General features: G+C 36.1%; 1 protein-coding gene across 8 annotated transcripts in view; it reads left to right on the forward strand.

The window, feature by feature from the left end:
* Positions 1 to 24,935, forward strand: part of Aff2 (AF4/FMR2 family, member 2) — a 511,865-nt gene that overhangs the window by 424,335 nt on the left and 62,595 nt on the right. For all 8 annotated transcript variants that reach the window (XM_006527821.4, XM_030251226.1, XM_006527820.4 and 5 more), the window contains exon 8: positions 538 to 575. In XM_006527821.4, coding sequence (XP_006527884.1) covers positions 538 to 575 — 38 coding nt within the window. The remainder of the gene's footprint in view (positions 1 to 537; positions 576 to 24,935) is intronic.

The raw sequence follows: 24,935 nt of genomic DNA on the forward strand, positions 1-24,935 counted from the left end.
GGGAGGAAATTGATCTCGGTATTTGGGAATTCCTTGCCCTTTTGTAATGTCTACTGCTAAAAGTAATTTTGAAAATGAACATTTTTTTTTGCCTTTCTCTCATGGTGCAGGTGTGGGTGGGTGTCAAGAAGAAAGCTAAGGTTAATGGTCCCCTGCCATAGAACAACCATTTCTTTGCCCTCCTCCCCCAATGCTGTCATTACAACTCAATCAGGCCCACCTGGGGTAAAGTTAGAGTAAAAGGTGAGGAAGGGAGGAGCTGCTTGTGCACCCAGCAACTTGCATGGCTCCTGCTGAACTTTCCCAGGTGCTCTGACAATGGCCATCTGTGTCTGAGCACTTAGACAAGTAACTACATCCCTGGGGAAGAAAATTGTTTTTTGTGTCACTGCTTTTCCATGGGAGCCTGTTTAATTCACTCCTAATGTTTCTAAAAAACATTTTCTAATTTTATACTGCTTATTGTTTGGTTACTAGTTGCAAAGATTATGCCTGCTAATATTGTCTAATCGCATTTTTTTCTCTCTCTGTTTGCAGGCTGTTGAAAAGGCAAAACCTAAGAATAATCCTGTGAAGTAAGTTATTATTTTTGCTAGTTGAAATGTTAATTTTAATAAACTCTGTGCATGGGGGAAAATAAGGTCATAAATGACTTGTATTTTGCATTAATCTCTATTCATGATGATTTTTAAAGACAAAAACAAAACACAGGGGTAAATCACCCATCAATGAGCAAGGACCAGCTTATATTTTTTCCGTGTGTCCCTGATGAAGAAATGCCCCAAGTATACACAGTTTAAATAAATTAATATGTGCCATCATGAATAGCTGCCAAATACTATTATAATCATATTCAATGCATACTACTTCAAGCCTTTGGGTTTTTTCTCATGCTGAAAAGATTACATTTTTAATTGCAAACCTTGGACCTATGACAGAGATGTAAATGCCTGAACATGTGCCAAATGATCGCCAGCCACGTGGGGAGGGCAGCACCTTAGCATCAAGGATTTGGTATTCTGTTAATGAAAAGCTCATAAAAATAGATTTAACTCAATGGTATGTAGTGTGGTTGCTAACAAAGACTAGTCACTAAACCATTTTGTAGGACATGCAAATTATAAATAAGACACACAGTGTTAGTTTAAATACAGTACACGTAGGCATCCTGTCTTTTCTAGAAGGGAGATTTTTAAATTAAAAGAAAGGCTGTCTTGTCATTTGGGTTTGTGACATTCTGGTCAAGGACATGGCTAAGGAAGGACTTGCTGTATTTACTGATTTATTACAGGTCTAGAAACATCACATGTCTAGAAAGTATGTGTTAATTGATGCCAGCAAACTTCCATTATAGCTAGTACAAAATATAGAAATGGAGCACACGTTGATTTTTTTATAGTTCTTGTAGAATGCATTAGTTATGTCAAGAATAAAAAAGTTGTTTCTATAGTGTGAGAGAATTAGCTTTTCTAGATCATACAGGTAGTATTTAGCATACCCTTAAGTCTAAAACCCTGATTGATTTTCCAGAGGTACTTTATGTATACTGTGCTTTTACGTTTCGTTTCATTTTACCTAGCTGACAAAAATCTCTCTCTCTGTAGTCCTTTCAGGGCCCTCTATAATTGGGAATGTATTATGGTATACTGATCCTATGGAAGCCAGTTTAGTAGATGAGCTTTTAATCTTGTATGGTTGAGGTTAGAAACTTTTCCATTTGTATACTCTGATAGCTCCTCCGCTGTAAACCTGTGTCTGTATAGCTCCACAGATTAGAAGATGGTGCCAATGATGCCTGGGATTAATCCCTGTTGGTCCATTAGTGTTGCCCGCCCCCCCCCCCGCCGCCCCTGTAATCAGAGTACACCCTTCTCTCCAGTATGGTTGCATACAGATGTAACCATACTGGAGAGGGGTAAGCCAAGGGCTGTCAGAGTATAAATCTTGCCCTCAGTTGCTCCAAGTTTAAACTCTTTCTACAGGAAATAAGTTCAAGCTTCATTACTGCATGGATAGAAGAGTCCATTTTCTCTATATGGGACTGCATTACACCGGAGTCTGATAACCTGAAGTGGGACCTGTTTTCTATCTGATCATTGTAAAAATTTGGTCCTACATATAATTATATATTTTGTGAATTCTTAATTCACAATGTAGATTCTTTCTAATACTAGCTCTTTAAAGTGTAAAAGAAGATAGAAAACTTGGAAGACTTAATGTATTGTAGATCTTCCTACTCTTAACTACATTTAAAAAGTCTACTTAGTAATAAAGTTAAATATTTGGAAATGTCTTCTAATTAAATAATGCAGTATTAATTTATTGTACCTTGTTGTACTTGGATTTATAATATCAAATACAGTTGACAGCTACAATTAGATGGACACTTCAAGAACCATCTTCCCAAGTTCGTTCCATGAGCAGAAACTCTACAGCATTACTTACATTGTCTGGCAGAAGAACAACAAAACAGTTTTTAAAGTTTAATATACATTTAATATACATTTCTAATAACTGTCAATAAATTTGGGTTCTATACAGTGCACTACACCTTCCCCCCCAAAAAATAAAAACTTGAGCCACATTTTCTGTATGAATGAGTAGATTGCACATAATTTATAAAATGGTCTTTCTGGAAAGCTTGCCCAGAGGCTTAACAAAGCTGTTAGCTCTAGTCTAGTAGGTTGCCACCACTAGGTAATAGGAACTTGTATGTTGTAACTATGTCCTCATCTACTCCCTGTTACTCTTATTTATGTCATGGATAAAAATGTCCCCATGATGCTCTTCTTCCTCTAGATGCTTTTCATCTTAGTACTGCTCTTTGAGTCTAGCAAGAATGAGCATTTGGTTGCATTATTAGAACATGAATTACAAACTTTTGGTGCATGCTCAGTGGAAGTTCAAGTCTAGTGGCACCAATAACAACTTAAATATAAACACAGAGTGGTGAAGATGAATGTTTGATGAGATTTTATATAGTACTTTTGTGTATAATTTGGCAATATTTAGAAAAATTCAAAATATAATAGGGATATTTCATGACACGTGAAAACTAACATGACTTTCCTATATCATTATGTACACATGAAATTGTAATTGGACTACAGGTTCATTCCTTCATTTGCATATTATTTGTATTGGTGTTTATATTGCAGTGGCAAAGTTGAATAGTTAAAACAAAGACCATATACTATGTAGAACGACACATGCTTACCATGTAAGTCTAGATATTACAAGTTCACTATCTTGGAAAGTAGTTGGACAGGTAGGAAAAGGCAGAACAACTTTTAATGACACTACAGGTTAAACTACCAAGCCTTTTACTTTGGGGGATAAATAGACATTTAATGAGGCATTATTAGGTGTTCAGGATTTTCTGGGACTGATATATCATGTAGTTATCCTTACAGACAAAGCAATTCACTCTTCATTGAGGATCTAATGAATAGATGATCATCAGGCAATGATATCTCAAAAAGCAATGAGCATTTATCTACAATATACTGATAGTCTTTCACAATTCAAAGTTCATATCATTTTTCATAAGTTATGTAACTTCTAGATCTAGCTAAGGCTATATAAATGATTGTTAGGCTTCTAGCAAACTATTTACTAGGTCTACTAACTTTGATCAGTTTACTCTTAACAAGTTTAACCTCTCAATATTTCTCAGCTATTCATTCAATTTATTTTTAATAGCTTCATGGGTGTATGTTCTTTCCATCCCTGTGAGGAAACTATGTTCCACAATAGTAAATATTCCATATAAAGGAGAATAAAGATATACATGGCTAAGGAATGTAAATGCATAATCCCTATGTATAACAATGACCTTACCTTGACCATTAAATATTACTTCTGAAAGTAAGACTCAAAGTGGTTGTTCCTAAGATCAACAATCAGGCTAAGAGATGTCTGGTTTAGTTCTCTATATAATGAAACCACAGTAGCAACATAACTTGATTGGGTGTAGTAAAACTAGAGTTCTATAATGTGTTAGAGGAGGAGATTTCACTTGTATATTAAAGTACTGCACAAATCATTCCCAAGATTGTCATTGTAATAACAAGGCCTGAGAGATGTACAGATTACTCCCACCATATGTGACTTATCACATGTATTTTTGAAAAAAATATTACATTTCTGTTATTAAGACATATGTGATAGTATTCTTATAAAATTTGAATTGCTTTTGGCTAAAATCCATGCACTAATAAGCGAAGTTGTATCTAACTGAGGTTGGCATCTGTTTTAGAGAGAAAAAGAGAGAAGGCATAAAATTTTTTCCTACATTTACACTTTAACAACATTGCAGAATGTGGTGGTTGTCTTTCACAAATCAGTCAAAATGAACTGGGATGACAGAATTACAGTTTTATTTGGAACCTGATCTATCTTATAGATGTGGTGGTTTCATTATTGAAAATGAAAAAGAAAATGCCCAGAAAGCTTTTCTTGATCACTGTTTGTACTCTATTTATTATTTCATGCAATTGGTATTTTATTAAGATTGGAAGAATTCCAGGAATTGGGATAGATGTTGAGAGATTTAAGAGTGAATCTGACACAAGTCTTATTCTTGAGGAGTAGACAATCCAGTAGCAGTTATAAAAATCCTGTTGTAAAGAACTGAATAGAAGATAGAGTGTTGGATGCCTCTGCTATGCAGGGAGTGATAAAGCAAGGATCGAGCTCTTAGGAGAGAGATTACCACTGGTAAAGTTAGGGGTGGAAAAGGTAAAGGAGAAACATTTGCATCAAAGTATAAAGACTACTGGTTTTAGAAGCTGGTTTGAGGAGTAGCTGGGGGTTATAAGGAATTCTGACTGTCCAGTTGTGTGTGGATAATGAAGGACAAGGTTGAAAACTCAAGTGAAAGAAATTAGCTTGGTAGAGTCAAATAGCACTAAAGAGTTCTTATCTTCTAATGAACATGAACAATTAATTAGTACTTTAGTCATTTAAACAACAAGGAAGTATCAATATACCAGGGTTCAAGTCCTGAGGCTGATACTAACTTATCATATGAAATTGAGCTTATTCCTTTCTTGCTTCACATCTCAGCAAGGTTATTTATTTGGTCCTCCAGATCTTAATAAAAGCAGAAGCTTAAAAACGTGTTTCATAAATATGCTCATTCTAGATCATCTTTAATCCTATTTGAAGTAGCATGTACATATGCTACAATCACTATACATATCAACTATTTATACACAGAGAGGTACACATTAATCCTCATCCATCATTTTTAAATTTTACATTTGAGAATTGGAGAGTAATAACCCATATAATTATTGTTTTAAAAAAGTCTGCTTGGTTTGTGTGCACAGACATGACTATATCCCCATCCATCATTTCTACACACCACATTTGAGAATTAAAGGACAAGAACCTATATAATTATATGTTAAAAGAGATCTGTAAGGTTGAAAATAATTGCGGCTCTCTGCATGTTGGGCTGATACTCGGAAATGATTCCTTATATAAGTTTTCAGAGATTCATTTTGAATGGTTTTACATGCATGCATATTGCTGATATAGAAATGAAAGGGATTTATCACCCTCGTTCACAGTGATAAGACAATGGGTTTTCAACTGGGTTCTGCCAAACACTAATCTTGGGGGTGTATCTGTAGAACAATATGATTACAGCATGTTGGAGGTTTAGCACATAGGTGAGATATTACTGTGTGCATGCATATAATAAATGATCAGAGAAGTTCTATAGACTGTTCAGTTGAGTTTTTGTGTATTTGTTTGTTTGTTTGTTTTTTACCAAAAGTTTCCCAAATGTGTTTGGCCAGAGGACATATTTACTTTGGAAAATATATCATGGGATGTTGAATGGGAAGATGAATCCATATTAAGTAAGTGGCCATACAGAGCCCTTGTCTCCATTGATAGTTTAAAAAAATCCAGTGCCCTAATAATGCATACCCAGTCTTTAATGAGAGTTCCTGAATTAAGTATATTATCTTCAAAGGTCTCATGGAAAGTAAAGAAAACTCCAAATCACGAAGCTACAAAGTATCTTTTGTATTTCTTTTAGTGTCATATTATAAACCATTTCTAAGGATTGCAAACATCCTCTGGTGCATACCACAGTGAGAATACAAAACATGTAGGTATGGTTCCCTCTGAATGCCAATAGGCAAAGACCTATAGTCTCCAATGCCACATCAGAGAGGCAGGCTCTACTCATACCTTACTATTACCTGGTCCATTCATACCTTAACAGTAAAGAACCCTCACCAGTTTACATCATAAATATCTAGTCAATCTCTAAACATCTCTGTTTATAGGCAATTAATGATAAGACAGTAAAAAATATTTCTCTAAACAGCTATATAAAATTATTCGGTAAAACTATATGTATCTTTACAGGGTAAAAATAGCTGCAATTAGATGCAAAAGCTTTCAGAATTCATCCTCACAACTAGTAAAAGCTGTGCAAGTTTCCAGGTTATCCCACCCCTGGAATTTGAGAGAAATTACAGGCACAAGCTCAGAGGAGACAACTGAGAGTCTGCTAAGTAACTGCTCAGGAGTCCATGCTTCTCCGCACTCCAACTGTGGCCACTACCATTTAGGAAAAAATACACTGATTTTTACATGTCTAGGAATGCTTTGAAGATTTAAAATCATAATATATAACTTTGAATAGATGTTCATTTTCTTCAAAAATTAGTACCAAAATGGCAATATCTAAAGATTGATGAAATTTAAAGGCACTTTAACATTTAGACCAAATTTAGTTACATGGAGTTTATTATATCTGTAAAGAATACTTTTTGAAGATTTGAGCACTTTTGTTGCCCGTTATTATCACCCCACCCTTCCAAAAGATTTATAAAACATATCTATTTAGGCAGCAAATTAACATCCTGATCAACACAAAGATGAAATAAAAACAGGAAGCATCCTTTTTTTTTCTAAATTTGTGAGACTTCAAAATAAGCCTAAAGTTGTAAAAGCAAGATGTTTTAAAGAAATTAAGCTACATTTTGTAAGCAACAACAATCCAAAGGTCCTATTAACAAACCCAGATCAAATATGTGGCACATAAAAAGGACCCAGTAATAAGTTTATGAAGAAGGAGAAAACATTTCATCAGGATGTCAGCACAACAGGAAGATGCTGATGTCTGGAAAGCACTATTGTCATTCATCAAAGACTTGACCACCTTTTGTCCTTAGACAAAGGGGGAAAGATAGAGGATTTAAGTGTGATGACTAGAGACCATTTAGTATGTGGCTGATAATCTGGAATTGGATGAGATGTGAAACTATACTTATTATCCTTGTACATCTTAAAAACTCTTATTATTATCTTGACATCTTTAACCTTCAAAGGAAAGAAGAGATTAGGGAATTTTTTAATGCAAATATGTTCATGGTAGAGTTAAGCAGATAGCTTCTGAAGAAAAAAAAAGTTAAGGTAACAAAAGAAACATGATATCAAATGATATGACAGAGAAGTTAAGGTTTTGACTCTTGGTCCTGTGAAGGTTCTATGCCCAGTACAGGGAAATGCCAGGGCCAGGAAGCGGGAGTGGGTGGGTTGGGGAGCAGAAGGATGGGGGAGAGGATAGTGGGGATTTGGAGGGGAAACTAGGAAAGGGGATAACATTTGAAATGAAAATAAGGAAAATAACTAATAAATTAAAAAGAAAAAAAAAAGCTTATAAGCCTGTTTTAGTCACTGTTGGGCATCTGAAGAACCAAACGAAGAGTCAGTGCTTTCAGCAAGAGTGGCCTCCAAGGCTTTGAAAAGTAACCTCGGCATTTTTATCACCATGACTCATAAAGCAGAGATGTTATCTACAGTAAATCTATTGGGACACTAAGAGTATAATACTCTGCATCATCTATAGAATTAATGATGTTGAAAGTCGACAAAAGGCAAATGAAGATGGTGTGTTTAGCTTTTCCTTGGTCTACATCCTAGTTCAGTTGTCATGCTCGTTAGTGTTCTCAGTACAGACAGGAATGGACAATTCCATGTAGTGTTATTCAAATGAGTCGTTTTGAAATTCATCAGTTACACCAAAAAATTATATTTTGACATTGCCATTCTGTTATCTTCTCTTTTAAAAATGCAATTTATTTATGTATGATATGCTTGTACCTGCATGATCATATGTGCACGAACATGTACCTGTGCAAGCATAGAACAGAAGAGGACATTAGATCCCACAGAGCTGTAGTTACAGACACTTGTAGGCTGCTTGGCTTGTTACATGAGTGCTAGCATCTGAACTCCACTTCTCATAACTTTGCAGCAAACACTCATAACCATAGAGCTATCTCTCCAGACCCCAGTCAGTGATCTTTGAGAAAATTGTCAAAAATCCAGAGTCACATGGCTGATCTGTTAAAAACTCAGGCAAGCCGCATACCTTTGTTCTTTTAACAAAAGTCAATTATGTACCTATCATATGCCTAACACAATTTCTAGAGGGATGAGTCAGACAAGATTGTGGCCCAGGCAGTCCTCACAGTCTGGTAAGGAAATTCACAAATCATTCCACTGAACTGTTAACAGGTTGGGTCTGTGAGTGAAGTTCATACAGCATCCTGTGGGGTACACATGAAGGACTGAGCAATTGCTTGGAAGCAGCTCTCAGTGTCACAGCAGGAGTCCCCTGATAAACTGTAGGAGCACAAGCCACTCAAGAGAGCAGAATAACACTTTCAAAAAGCACTAAAAAGAAAGCAGGTGCTGTGCTGTAAGCAATGTCTGCTACTCAGCGACTGCTTAGGAGAGAGGACTTTTTATTTCTTCATTTATTTATTTATTTATTTTCCAGTGGCGGAAAATACCATTTGTGACTTAGAGCAAAGAGAGAAATGAGTAGTCACAAATGCAAAGGTGCTGAAATCCCAAAATGTGTGTTCTACATTTGCTGTGTGAGTGGAGAACAATGAAATGCGGATAAAACGAAGATGAATTGGAAGAGATTTATTTACTTTACAAAGTTAGAGGTTAAAGTTAAGGAGTGGTCTTAAGGTTCCCTTTTAAAAATGGCTTCCAAAGCATAGACATCAAATCTGATTATATCTGACTAATTTTTCTCTGCAGACTTTTGGGTAAATATCAATTCATGTAGAAGTTCTCGAAGCTTCTGATCCCTTATAGCTTCATGCATTCTTGATTGATAATTTATTGACTTCCTCACATTTTCTTCCATATTGTTCAAATATATTTTAGTCATTACCTATAACAATATTATTTTAGCTCTTGAAAATAATTGTTCCATAGGCAGAATTTTTCTTCTGAATATATTTTTATCTGAAAAAGGCACAAGCATAGTAGGGCGATTTTTATTCCTATGGAAATAATGCATGTTTTTATGATAGTACAAAGCTCCAAAGACTAAATCAGTGTGTTCAAAGTTAAAAGCTTGTGGTGATAACTTACTATGTAGTTGACTGCGTTTTGCAGGACTGAGAACTATAGACATGAGTCATTTTAACCAGAAACTAAACCAGGAAACAGTTTCTGCTTTCTTAAAATTGTGGCCTAAACTAATAACAGTTATCCAGAAAAGACCATATTTGGAGAAAAACAAAATTGATCTTCCCTAAGAGAGCATTTTCATTTGAAGAATTTACAACAGTGGCTGACTGCATGCCGTTAAAGTCCAATGCTTACATGTCATACATGGTTATATGGATGGTGACATAAATCTAAAAGAAGTTTGCTGGAAATGAGGGAAGAAAAGACAGTCATGACTAAATGAAAATTTCAGGTTTTGGGGATGTGGGGGGTGTGGATCTGGGTGTGATTGTGTGGGGATGTAGGTGTGTATATGTTATGCATACTTACATGTATGGTAAGTTCATACATGCATGAGTAACAATATGCATGTAGGTGTATGTGCATGTGTGTGCAGGGGCAGGTGGAGGGCAGAAGTTGACATTGTATGTCTTCCTCAACCACTCTCTACCTTATATATTAATGCAGCATTTCTCATTTGAACTCAAAGCTTGCTGATCTGACTTTTCTAGCTAACCAGCTTGCCATGGGAACCTCTGTCCCTACCTCCTAAGCATTGGGATTCTAGACAAGGTTCTGTACCAACCTGGCTGTCACACTGGTGTTAGTGATCCTGTCTAGTCCTTACAACTATGTCAAACATGTTTATTAATCTCCCAACCCCTGAAATATTCTTCTCAGTTCTCTCCTCTTAACAAAGTTTTAACTACTTTTGCTTCTTCTATATACCATATACTTATAGGTAAATTCCATATACTTTGAAGAATATTCCAGAATAATGGGTGGGTTTCTTAGCTAATCTTTGAGCAGATTCATAATGTATGTGATAATATCCATACATGAAAGCATTATGAGGTACAGTCATGGCAGGCATATATTCATTCCAATTGATTTCAGTTTTGCATTGTCAAACACTGCAGCACAAGCCCCTGAGAATCTATGAGTAACTATATATGTAGAAATATGCCTTATACATCTCTTTTCTACTACCTTGAAATATTTGTTACTTCCAATACAAATTAGCTTGAAATTGAACTTACTTAACACAGTGATGCATTGTTCCAAACATGTAATTTATTAGCATGTGGTACTTACAAAATGATACAAATGTAGTTAATAAGCAAATTAGACCTGCTACTGGATTTACTTTGGGTATATGGATGTCAATATATACCTCATACATACACTACACTCATATGTAGTTTAACTACCTACCTCATTTCAAGAAGGGATTTAACATGCGTAGAACAAGTTTGTAGAGAAGGACACTTTAAAAAGTCAGAGAACTATCACTTCTAAATCCTGTAGATGATCTGCTTACATAGTGACATGAATATGGCATAATGTTTTCAATGAACACCCAAATGAGAGCTGTTCCGCAGTGACAGAGCAGAGAGCAATTGAGAGCTCCCTGCAGCGACACTGTTGCAGTACAGAGCCTGCTGAGGGAGCATCAAGGAAAGTGCAATCAAAACCGTGTCTGATAATTTTCTTCTGGTCTTTGATTATAGCTGGCAGAATTTAGAATGTGATTTTAACATCTGAAAACTAGTCCAAGATCGTGAATCAGAACAATGACTATTGGAATGTATGATCATTGTGAGAAATGTGGTTGTTAGTTCAAAATAAGATTCTCTTCTGTTACAAGAGAGAATACCTAAAAAAGGGAGTTTTATAAGGGAATTGATCCTGAATAACATTGTTAAAATGATCCCTCCAACATAAATGGTGCTAGATAACTAGCTGTTTTGAAAACTGTCACAACCAAAAGAAACCTGAGAATTTATTTTGTGTTAAGGCTCCCAAGGAAGGCATGTCCGTAATGGTAAGAAAGGCCTGACAACAGGAGATGGAAGCTAAGAGACAAGTTCTAGACTGCATAAGAGAAGCAGAAAGAGCAAATGAAAGTGGGGCAAAGTATCAACTCTTAAAGCATGCCAATAGTGACATATTCTTCCCACAATACTCCTGTCCTAAAAAGTTCCAAAAGCTCCACAAACAGGACCACCAACTAGGGACATAGTGTTCAAACACTTGTATCTATGGGAGACATTTCCCACTTAAACCACGATATTGCCATTCCACAAGAATGCAAGCTGCATACAAGTACGTACTTTTAATTACTGCTGTAACCGTTTTAGGTGATTCTTTTGCTTTCCCCATTTTGGATGGCGGTTACATATGGGCAGTTTCACTTTTGCTTGATATCATTACGTAATTCCAAGACTACCAAAGCAAATTCTTATCACACGAGTTAAGAAACCAAAAAAGAAACCATGACAATATAAATGATAGATGATAGTTAGCTCCTATTTTTCAAAAGCCATCTTTACACTTAGAAGTGAACAGGGTTGGACATAAAGTAGTGAGGCCAGCACACACTTGTGCTTCCCTTTGGGAGTCAGAGAGTCTGAGAGTTCCTTCTTCGCTACTCTTTCCTGTCACAGTGCACCATCACAGTGGGAAGAAAGTTTCCATAACTTTTTTTTTTTTGTTGGCTGATTGTCACAGAAGTTGTATAACTCCAAAATAATCAGGGCAAATGAAGTTGCTATTCATTCAGACTTGACACACTGGTCATACATATTTCTCATTACATGGGTTTAAGAAATAACTCTGTAGAATTATGAAACTAAACAAGATTTCTTTCATTTTTGTTATGAATATGTAAGTAATCAAACCATTGGCAATATTTCAATGATGGGGGGAAATGTGCTCACTTAATACTAATGTATACAAAGGATACTAAAAAAGCAATACTGTTTCAGAATGTAAAACTCCCACCAAGTAAATTTTGCTCCATACAGCAATTTTTAGAGTTGGATTATGTGATTTCTTCCCTCAAGGGTTGTCCTTACGCTTGCAATAATGAAAGCTGATTTTATTGGAAGATCACCTCTGGAGGAGGAGCATAACTCCAGAGAAATCTTTGCATAGGGATGAACTCATTTCTGGTGACAGTGGCATACTATCCAGGCCAGCACTGTTGGAATTTGCAATGCCTCTGTTCATTCAGGCAGCTCATTCATTAGCAATCCTTCAAGCAGGGTGTAAAAACTAGTCATATTAGTAAAATTTACTTTGAATTATTTGGAGGACTTATGGTCTAGTAGGTCAACAATCAAAGTGTGGTTCTTAAAATGCACATTAAATACTTTACTATAATAATAGGGCTCACTGTAACTTTTACTTCAAATGCTTACCATAAAACTGTTTTTGCATAATGACCTACTTCTCTAAATAATTTCAAGTGACAGGAGGAAATTACAGTAAAAGTCCAAGAGAGGATAGGATGAATGGTCATATCTAGTAATGAAGCCCTCACTCTAATATAGGCATGGCTCATCCATCAATCATTGTCTGTCCATTGGGATTTGCTTCATGTTGGTTTTGTTTTTGAGACTAGCCTTTATATATGGCCCAGGTTGAATTAAAAACTGTGATTTTCCAGACTCAATCTCCTCAACACTGATGCTACTAAGCTAGTGCTGGTGCCACCAAGCCCAGCTTATATGGGAGTTTTTATTACAAAAGGTATCCAGTCATAATGGTGGTGCTGTGTATCACATTTCACCAAGGTACCCAAATTAAACTTGCCCCTCCTCTGAAAATCCATGTATAAACATAGAATATCTAAGGGGAATATACTGAGCTTCTTGGAGAAGAGGGAGAAAAATGACAAAGATGCTTGACATCAGGAGGGATTCTGATAATCTTTGGGTGACATTACCTCTAGCAGCCAAAGAACAGATAGTCAAAAGATGATTCATTCTACAAGCTTGGGAGAATCATCTACCAAGGGACCGAGAAGGCATAGCTTTCTTGATAAGACCAAAAAAGACTGAAGAATTCATAGAATCATAAGTTGAATCTAGTCCTTGAGCTTCTTGCATAACACAGAAGGAGGGGAAAAAATCCCCCATTGAATTCCTGTTAAAAGACTCTCTGCTTAGGACATTTGGAGCATATGAAAATATGCTCAGAGATGATGTGACTAAGGCCTGCTTCTAGGTTTGAAGTAGTTCATGTGTGGATGTAAAATCCAAAATGCCAATCTATAGTGAGTGGCTTGTCCTCTTATATTCTGAATTTCATGGCTAGATTACTAATATTATTTACTTTAGCCAAGAGAGAATAAAAACCAATTCCCAAGATCTAGCAGTCATACAAAGGTTTTATCTACTTATATAAGTGACATATGGCTTAATAATTGGGTTGCAAGCAATCAAGAAGCTACCTCGTGCAATATCACTATAGCTCAGTCCCCAGGGGGCATAACAGAGATGATTAGATATATTGAGTTCTTTGTGTCATTTGAAGAAAGAAAACTCTCATACACATTGGTGTTAGCTTCTTCTCACTTCATTTCAATTTTCAATAACCAGACTCACTCTATGTAACAGTTTCTTCATAATGAAACTTCATGTCACATTGAATTTTCTTTCCAGTGAAAACATAATGTGGGACACTCAGAAACATGATCCTTAAAAATCAATTTTCTTCTAACAATCATACACACATATAGTTTTTTCATATAAGAATAATACAGTCAAAGAGTAATAAAGACAAAATAGTTGTATTTGAAAATTTGTGGTTTTGTCTGTAATGTTAGACAAGTCTGTGGAAAGAAATTCTCTGGTTAATCAATGTAATTTGATTAATGGAGATACCACATGTAGAGAGAATCCTTTTTAAGGAATTGAAAGATACCAAATTCCCTTAAGATGAAGCAACATGATGCATATTCTAACCCCTTTGGTAATCAAGTAGACCAAACAAGATTACCAATGTGATGATAAGTTCTCATTATGCTATTTGTACAAAATATTAGGTTCTAAACATTTCTAAGAACTTAAACACAATCATGCTAAGCCTAATTCTTACAAGTATCCAGTTGCATTCCTTGATTTCATAGGTAGGTATTAAACCACCCTTTTGGTAATTTACCCAAATGAAAACAATTTAGTCAGGGGGAGGTGGCTCAACATACTTTTGAGATCAGAAATTCTTTAAGGCTTTTTACTAGTATACATTACAGAGATGGAGGTTTGCTGCTGTTCTGTAAAACTCCTGTGTGATGTGATCTAGGAACCCTAAAGTCTCTTGATTGAAAATCATCTTGTTTATTTAGCCTGCTATAATAATCCAGCCCTCCCCTAGGCATAGAGAGTAATGAAATAAAATTATATATTTCAGCAATGTATATCAGTGTTTATTTTGTCAAGATTAAAATTTTGTTAAGGAAGATAAAGGGCTCAGATAATATTTATCATGGTTACCCTTTCACTCAGCAAATTTTATTAATTAACTAATTCAGCCTTACAGCCAGTATGATCCATGAAAAATGTTTTTGAAATATGTCTTAGTCAGGATTTCTATTCCTGCTCAAAACATCATGACCAAGAAGCAGTTGGAGAGGAAAGGGTTTGTTCAACTTACACTTCCACATTGCTGTTCATCACCAAAGGAAGAAAGGACTGAAACTCAAGCAGGTCAGGAAGCCGGAGCTGATGCAGAGGCCATGGAGGGATATTAATTACTGGCTTGATTCCCCTGGCTTGCTCAGCTTGCTTTCTTATAGAACCAAGACTACCAGCTCAGGGATAGCACCACCCACAAATGGGTCCTGCCCTCTTGATCACTAATTGAAAAAATGCCTTACAACTGGATCTCATGGAGGCACTTCCTCAAGGGAGGTTCCTTTACGTGTGATAACTCCAGCTCATGCCAAATTGGCACACAAAACCAGCCTGTACAAAGTATTTCAGTAATTAATAAATATTTTTCAGAAGATAAAACAATGCATGTGCACACATGTATCTGAGCCTGTTGTGTGTGTTTGTATGTCTATGTGCACGAGCACAGCCTTCTGTGTTTCTGTATGTGTGTATCTATGTGTGTATCTGTGTGTTTATGGTAGTGTTGTGCCAGGAAACGTTCATGAACCCCCAAAGACCACCAAGAAGCCAATTCTTATGCAATCACATCAGGGTCTCTTCATTCATGCTGAAGTTTGGGCTCCCCGACAACCCTGAGACAGCAGAAAGGTGGATCCCTGAGCCTAGTTTCAGGCAAGTATTTATAGAGGAAAGAAGGGGAAATCCCACCTGGTAAACATCTGATTGGGGGGCCCTTACGTCTGTTAACATAATTGGCTGGTGTTGTGAGCCAAAGCATAAACTGAACTTCTGTTTTCCTCCTAATTGGTGGTTGTTAGGAAGCAAAGTGCCAGAGGCAGGATTATCACCTGGGGAACAGATTTGTTGGGGAATAACCTGGAAACTGGTGCTAGATGCAGGTTTTGTTGGGGGCTAACCTAGAAACTGGTAGAAATGGGTTTTATTGGGGGGTAGCCTGGAAACTGTTTCTAGGCACTGGCCTGTTAGTTAATTTGAGTTCAACCTTAGGTCAGGTTCTCTAAGATGGAGTCTGATCCCAAAAGATTTGTTTCACAGTGTATAGTTGTTAAATAAATATGGAAATTATTTACATGAAAATTTACCCCTAAGTTGATTTTAGACCCCTAACGTGCTAATAATATACACTATATATCTGAATGAAGGAGAACAACTGTCAATTGTAGTATCTCATAAGCCATTTGGCCACAAAACTTTATGCCTATGACATATCAGAATCCACTTTGAGACATACAAGAATAAACAGTGGTGGGCTGTGTGAGTGATTTCAAATCACCAGCATGTTAGGTAAAAAAAAAAAATTCTTATGTGACTCTATCTGCACTTACCAGAAACAAACATTTCTTTACCTAGTCTGCTTTTGGTATATGGATGCTCTGGGACATATAATAGAAGGTTCACCAGCTTACCAAATGAACTGCCACACTAGATAATGGTCCATTAAAGAAAGTCATTAAAACATGGGCTCACTATAAGCAGGTAAAGGGAGCTTAAATCGAAGCATTATGGTTTAGTTAGGCTAATACATTAATTAGTATTGGAGATTCTGTAGTTTTTATCCCTGTAGACACTCTGTAATGTCTATCCCTCTCTCAAAAATTTGTTCAGTACAAACATCTACAGCTTAACACAGATAAAATTCACATACCATACAATTCACAGGTTTGAAATATATAATTCAATAGCACATAGTATATTTACCAATTCTAGCAACAATCTTAATTATTTTAAAGCATCTCTGCCATCCCCAGATGGAACAGTTTAGTCATTAGATAGTCTAATAGTTTCCTCTAACATGCTCAAACTATTAATATACTTGCTATCTGCATGGACTTGCCTTTTCTGGCTATTTCACAGAATTGGAATGATGTTATATATAGTGCTTGCTTTATTTTAATTGGCAAGATGTTTTCTGTGTTTTAGCACAAGTGATAAAGACTAGTTAGTTCTAACAAGGGGATATCACGGGCTGGAGGCATCTTTGCTTCAGTATATCTCAACTGTATAGCTAGGAAGAATTTGATTTCACTTTAAGCATATTGAAAAATATTGAAATAAAAGTAAATGCTAACTTGATGTATTTTGAGGCTTAAAATGACTATATATTATATGGCTCATTGTCAAAAGCATCCAATGTATTTTATCACATCTTAGTAAGGTGGTGTTAAGTGTGAGTGGTGTTTTCATTTTCTGACAGTTCTGCCTACTTGGAAAATATAGGAAAGGGGGTTGGCTATCATACCACATATCTAAGGCTTCAAACTCCACGTTCTTATATCTTGGCAGCTTCCTATAATTTTACAAAATATTTTAATATGGCAAAGTCACTTCAATTACATAGTCATTATAAGTTTTGCCAAGGTTGAATATGGATCGTTTTGTGTTCATTAGAGCACAAAATTAGAATTTTCATTGCAGTAACTGTAAACACCGTTGGCTCAAAGGATTCAGGCAATTTCTCATAAAATCTTGCATAACTGATAATGGATATTTCCCAGCATATTTTAATTTTTGGAAGCTACTTTCTGTTTCCCCTTCATTTGTGTATTTCTTTTGGCCTAGAAGATGAATCAGTGATTCTTTTTCAAATTGATGGTATTGCACATAGTATAGTGGGCACAGATAGCAACTTCCCCAGAGCCAGGAGAAAAAGAATAAAGGATTGCTTCATTTTCTCAGTTTTAGACAGCCCAAAGTTTGGCAGTTAGACCTGAACATGTCTGGAAAAACCATCTGGCACACCTCCATCTGTTCTCACATTTGCCAATCAGGATTTATCAAAAATCAATGGCTCAAAACCATGAAGCTCTTGAGAGGTGCTAATTTGTAGCTAAAAACGAATTCAAATTCGGCACCATTTGGTCCTCATGGAGTATGGTTTGGTTTTTGGAAATACAATGAATCTGTTTCATCTTGATCTCTCTTATCTTCTCTGTTAAAGGCAAAAACTTGGAAATGATCTCATGTCTAAGGAATTTCTTTTTCATTCTCAGACATTACAATGATTTTGCCAAGAGGTTTTGGTACCCAAGTGCTGTTTATTAGCAGGCCCTCACACATCCCTGTTCTCTTCCCAATTATCAAGATATCCTCAGCAAAACAAAGACATTTAATTCTATTTCCCACCTATCATCCCTTTTCTCCAACCTTCTGCCTGACACTCAAAGTCAATCACTAGTGAAAAATCCCTCCAACCCCTATCCTTCCCGCCAGCAAATAGGAGATGGCATTCATTATTCATTTCTCAATGCTTTCTCTTTGCCAAAATATATCCTCTTGCTTCCAACTCAGAGCAGCTCATTGTCTTGCAGGGGTTCAACAGCGATGGGCGGAAGAACATATTTCTTATGAGAAGCACAGATTTCACTGACAGATTTTTGAAACTATAGCAAGCAATTGGTTGGCATTGTTCAGGCATTAATCTCCTATGGGTAGTGTTGTGTTCATTGTTATACAGGTACCACATATAATGTATATAGACATTTCTAAAATAATAAAGCACATTGATGGTTCATATACTCAAACCTATGTGGAACACAGGTCTCAAATCCAAATTTATTAAGGTGAATTGAATCTGTACTATCATAATCTATATTGGAAAGACAAAATTATATTTTAATACCATTACACTATTTCTACCAAAATTTATAAATTTGGATCTAAAGAAAATTTATATTTAATAAGCCTGGCACAAGGAGTTTAATTCTTGAAATTAGTAAAAGATGGTTTCTGCCAATAAAATCATCCCAAAGTGTTGTCTCTAGAGTCAGCTTTACAGTGTGAGTTCTGAGTGTAATAAACTCAAGTTCTATTTTCAGAAATACAAAACCATAAGCATAGCAAATGGTATCTAGCTTCCTAGTAAGTAAAACTAAACATATCATAGACAAAGTAAGAGCATGTGTGAAAAATCAAAGTATATATTAGCATAGTTAAATGCAGTTTCACAGACAAAGCATAGAGGATTGAAAAGACACTTTGACTACTGAGAAAACACATAGTTGTTTGCCATGTCATATGGATATGATCTTTGCTTTGGCAACATTGTGTTCGCTGTGATGGAATCCACAGTGCACCAAATACTCACACCAACAGAATCTCAAATCACTCTAAACCTGAACAAAACTTATCTGATTGCATACGTTCACTGATCTAGTGTGTAACTGGGCTCCAGTAGAAGGAACACACCATATTTGGTATAGAAAAAGTGGTTGGAGGACTCTTCCTATAGATGTGTAACTTTTTTGGAAAATAATTCATCAAAATGGAGTTAAAGTATAGACCTTGGCAGTTGATAGCAAATATATAAGACCAAACTATATTTTTGACTTTGTATGAACGACGAGGTGTTGCAGTCTTCCTCTGAACACTTGTATGTTGGAAACATACTTCCCCAGATGGTGGATCTAGTCATTAGGTCATTTGACCATGAAGGCCTTGACATAATCAGAGGATTAATCCATTTATGGAATTACATCTTGATAGCTATTTAAAGGATGTAGGGCATTGTTAAAGGAAGTAGGTCACTAGAAGCTCCTTAGGAGCATGCCTTTTAAGTTGCTCCTGGCCCCTACCTGATTGTCTCACTCCTTACAGGGTGCTGTAGAATGAACAGCCTTCTCGAATAATGCACTTCCAGCATGCAATTTCAGCATTGCCAAGGACTCCCGGCAATGGAGCAACTGACTAACCATTGAATAAATCTTTCCTCCTTGAAGTGGTTCTTTTCTGGTGTTTGGTCATGGTTATCAAAAACTAACAATTGAAACTATCAAATTATGTTTAAAAAGTAAGTGAATTCAATATTGATGTTGGATGGCCTTCAACTCTTCTTAGAATTGCCCATGGAAAAACAAATATGGAAAGTCAAATTATACAAATCTCTTATTACATGTGCTTTGATTTGTGTCAGGAACCTAATTTCTAAATATAGTGATTAAAATTTCCAAATAACAAAAGGAAAATACTATGATAGTAGAATTTGTAGAAAATCTATTCCCCCTTTTCTTCTTTTCCTCTGCCCTCCCTGCCTTTAGCAGACACCAATTTTCTGGCATGAAAAGTGATTCTGATTACTGGAGAGATTATCAGTTTTATATCTCTCTACTAGATAAACAATGCTTCAATTTATAAAACAGAGGTAAGCCAGCCAATTAGTACTACTACCAAGGAAAGTATTCTGCATAACTTGATATAATAAATGGAAATGTATGTCATTTCTTCTCTTCTTAATATTTTAAGAGATGCTAAAATATGAAGCTGGTGCATGCCTAGAGGAGTACTAAAACTGATAATATATAGAAAGGAAGCCACTCAGATACAGAGATGCTTCTGTTTACATGTAGATTTCAAACCAGTATAATCATTTTAAATTCCAAAATCAAGCCAGCACCCTGAACAAATCTTGCTGATTCTAACAATATTGTGTAATGACTGCTCTCTCTGTTTATGATAAGTTCTAATATCAGTGTTCCACGTCTATCTCAAAAATTTGCAGAAGATTCATGGAAGCCCAATATATCTAAACATTATGTCCAGTTCTATGCAATAAATCTATGTATACAACAAGACAATTTCACACACATACACATCTAACCACCCCATTACACAGTGATTAAAAACTAGGCCTGTATGATTTTAAATTAAATTATTTCCAGATTTTGTTTTAAGAGCAGCTGTGCCATTTGCCCCATTCATTGTTGAATCAAAATAAGGGGAATATCATGTGGTTCTATTTATATCTGATCTATGAGACATCATCCACTAATGTATGGCACTCTGTTAGTAGGAGAAATTTGAGAAAATTTGTTATTTAATCCCAAATCTTAAAGAAATAGTGTGTATTTGCAAAATGTTTTTTAAATCAAAAAATATAAATTGAACTTCTAAATTAGCATATCAACATTCAGTGATGAGCACACAGGGATTGATTTTTGTTTTAATGAATGACTATAAGAAACAAACAAACCAACCTCAGCTTCCAGGACAGTAATTCCATAGGATATTACACACACATCAGTAGATGAGGTCTCTCAAGAAGTTACCTACATAGCATAATACTGGGTACTGGTCCTGAGCTCAGGTGTCCAGGACCTTAGTAAGGGTTTCAAAGAACTCAGATCACAAAAGGCATGGGATAATGTTCTCAGATTTTGCCAGCTCTGATAACTTCATCAGTGCTAGTTGAGCCAAGTTGGTTCACTTCTATTTGCCTCCAATTTCTCAGAAGTAATTATGACACTTATACTACAGTAAAACTCATAGGATTGTGGTGGACGTTAGATATGTTGATCTATATAATGCACTTGAAACAGTATGGCTATGAGTGTTCCCTAGGATTTTGATTTCCATGGTGGATAGTCTACAGGTTGTTAAGTGGTCAACACTCCAGACATGGTAAACCACCTGGGTTTGAAAACCAGTTAGATTTTAGCCTTGAATAATCTTTTATTTTTATCCTTAGTTTTCTTATTTGAAAGGAGGGATAAGGCTTTGTATAATTGTTTTGTGGCTTATCCATAAATATTAAATTCCCTTTTGTATGTAAACATTTTTGCATGTGGTATTTTCTGGATAAATATCTATCTATAGAGTCTGCTGTATGAAGGTCTTTAGAGTGAAAGAAACAAAGGCCAGCTGCCTTTCCATGGCAATGATGTTCCTGTTACTTTCTGTCTGATCTTGCAGCTCTGCTCTTACCCATGCATTCATTGTTCATTATATCAAGCTTAAGTCCATGGGGTAAGAGACATCAAGGCTGAACCACACTCCATTTTAGTTCTAAGCTTGCTGTATTATAGAAGAAAACAACACAGTATGTGTTGGTGCCTTTGCCAAAAACAACCTTGCCACATCAAAACCTCACAGTTCCATGCTTTTTTTTTTCCCTCTGATGAGATAAAAAAGGATGAGTAGAAATTCTCATACATCACACGAGTCTCGGTGAGCTCCCCATCAATGATAGGTGTCAACTGGTGGTACAATTTAGGAGGAAGAACATCTCAGCCCAATGAGGTTGATTTCACCCTTCAAAGCAGAAAAGGAAGTTGCCACTATCATTGATGATCTATAGAAAATCAATTTCATTGCTCAGCTGAGATAGAACTAGCCATCAATGATAAGTATGATTTCTTTTTTTTTAAATGCTTATATAGTTTTATTTTATTTTTTTAATTAGGTATTTTCCTCGTTTACATTTCCAATGCTATCCCAAAAGTCCCCCATACCCACCCCCCAATCCCCTACCCACCCACTTCCCCTTTTTGGCCCTGGCGTTCCCCTGTACTGGGGCATATAAAGTTTGCAAGTCCAAAGGGCCTCTCTTTCCAGTGATGGCTGACTAGGCCATCTTTTGATACATATGATTTCTAAATGAAGACATAGCACATGGATAATGCAGAGTGGAAATAGAATTTACAAATCATAATTGTATAGTATTTTCACTAAAGTCTATCTTGCTTGGTGCTCACAGTAATGCACACATTCCCACGTCATGGTACTCCAAATTGCAATGGTCTCTTCATTTTCATAATGACTAAAGGTGGCACACCCCTTGTCTTAGTTAGGGTTTTACTGCTGTGAAAAGACACCATGACCAAGGCAAGTCTTATAAAAAACAACATTTAATTGGGGCTGGCTTACAGGTTCAGAGGTTCAGTCCATTATCATCAAGGTGGGGGCATGGCAGTATCCAGGCAGGCATGGCACAGGAGGAGCTGAGAGTTCTATGTCTTCATCCAAAGGCTGCTAGTGGAAGACTGACTTCCAGGCAACTAGGGTGAGGATCTTATACCCACACCCACAGTGACACACCTATTCCAACCAGGTCACACCTATTCCAACAAGGTCACACCTTCAGATGGTGCCACTCCCTGGTCCAAGGATATACAAACCATCACACCCCTTGAATCCATATTTATTGAATTTTGTTACTTGAATGGAAGCAAATGAGTAGATTTAATATTGTGACTTATTAGAATAGAAGTGTTAATGTCACAGTCACATGGAAAGCAAAGTTTGTGTATTCTCCCCTGATAATCTAATTGAAAAGCACACAAAGTATTCAGCTGGTATCCTATGCACAGCCATTCTTTCCCAGATATTTTAAGATTCTCTAACCCCGAGAGACTAAGAACTCGTTCTCTCTAGTGATTGTGTTTGAGTATTTATAAATTTGAATAATTTGTTTAACTCTTTGAATAATGTTAGCATTTTATATGAATGGGAATCTTTTCATTTTATACAGAGAACTAATATAGATTCTAAATAGAAGTTGGGAACTTGAATGTGAACATTATAGGAAATTCCTCAAAACAAGGAAATATGGTAGAGGCAAGGTTCAAGGCAGGGGGTGTTTGTCGGAGAAATTTTTTAGCAGCAAAAAATGGATGTCTTCATAATTTCCCATTTAAACAAATAAGCCTTCTACAATAGCCCATTCCTTACATTCTTTCATTTTTTCTCATCTTCACAATTTTTCTCTTACATATGCCTGCCCACTCTACTTCCTATTTCTGCATAGTTCTCTTTTTTCTTTCCTTTTCTTCTTCTACAGTACATTATAATGCTGCAAATATCAAAGATCGAAAACCCTAGTTCTCATTCTGTAGGCTGAATGAAAGTATATGTAACTAGAATCTGAACTGGAGAGATTAAGTGACCGCCAACTACTCTCTTCCATTTGGTTTTCATGTCGAACACTAAAAAGCAGTTCAGTCACCAGAAAACTGGAATCTGGAAATCCAATTCCCAGCTGCATGTTGACTTCTCTCTCGTGGAACATCATGAAAAGTGTTCATCCCTACTTGCAGAAATGGATCAAGTGGGAATATAAGACAACATTAGAATATTATAACATGCTAGATTATGCAACATTATGTTGTATGATATTTATAATGGCTTTATACATTCACTAGTAACCTGTACTTCATTAGAGTTGAGCAATGTTGGGACAGCAGGACAAACTGTTATTTTCAGTAGTATTTTAATATGCTGAATTTCTGAAATAAATGTAAAGATAATGAGGAATTCTTATTGTAGTCTTAAACACACACACACACACACACACACACACACAATAGTTTCCACCATGTCATCATGGAAGCCTGAGCTCTGTTTTTCATAAGTTTCTCACTCTGCTCATATGCAATACTGTATCTTAAATATAAACCTATCATCAGGTTTAGCAAATCAATACCATAAGTGTGAAATCGTCCCCAGAACTCTCCACAAGGGCATTTCACAGTAAAAGCAATTGAAAAAGAAGCTGCAATGGAATATCTTATGAGATAGCCATTTAGATCACAAAAGGGCCATAAAAGTCACAAGCAGTTTGTGTGAAGCAAGGTTCATAATATAACCATACAGGACTTACTGGGAAGAAAGAGGAAGATTGCAAACCAATTTGCAGTTATAGCTTTTTCTGTCAATTCTTTTGGGATTTAAAACTTGTAAAAGGTAGAAAATTCTGCCAAATCACATCATATAGAGAGATTGTGATAACTATAATCATACCATCCAAACAAACACTAATTATTTGAGGCCAAAAACTCTTTATTAACTCTGAACAATTAGTGCTTCTTTCATTCATTTAGCCACTTGTCAAAAACAATTTTGGACATCAAGCCAGTATGCTTCTTTTCTTCCTTTCAAAAGAATTTTGTGAATGACAGATGGAATGTTATAAAATTGAATAAATGAAAGCATAACACTGCTTTCAAGTTCTAACACAGACTCCAAAATGTCACACATAAGCACACCCTACTTGCTATCCCAGGCTGTCAGGCAAGGTCCACATCCCTTATTTCATGATCTACAGACCTAGCCAGCCTTCAGAGAATAATACTAGTAATAATGTCAATCTATTTTGAGGGTCTGCTGAGCACCACAAATTCAGGTCCACCACCACTAATTGGTTTAGCAGCTGTTTAAGAATTTATTATCTTCTTACAGAAGAGGACACTGAACTCAAAAAGGTGACTTATTAGTAGTTGAGAATCAAACTCACAGTATCATGGT

Source organism: Mus musculus, chromosome X (assembly GCF_000001635.26).
Source record: "Mus musculus strain C57BL/6J chromosome X, GRCm38.p6 C57BL/6J".
Lineage (NCBI taxonomy): Eukaryota > Metazoa > Chordata > Mammalia > Rodentia > Muridae > Mus > Mus musculus.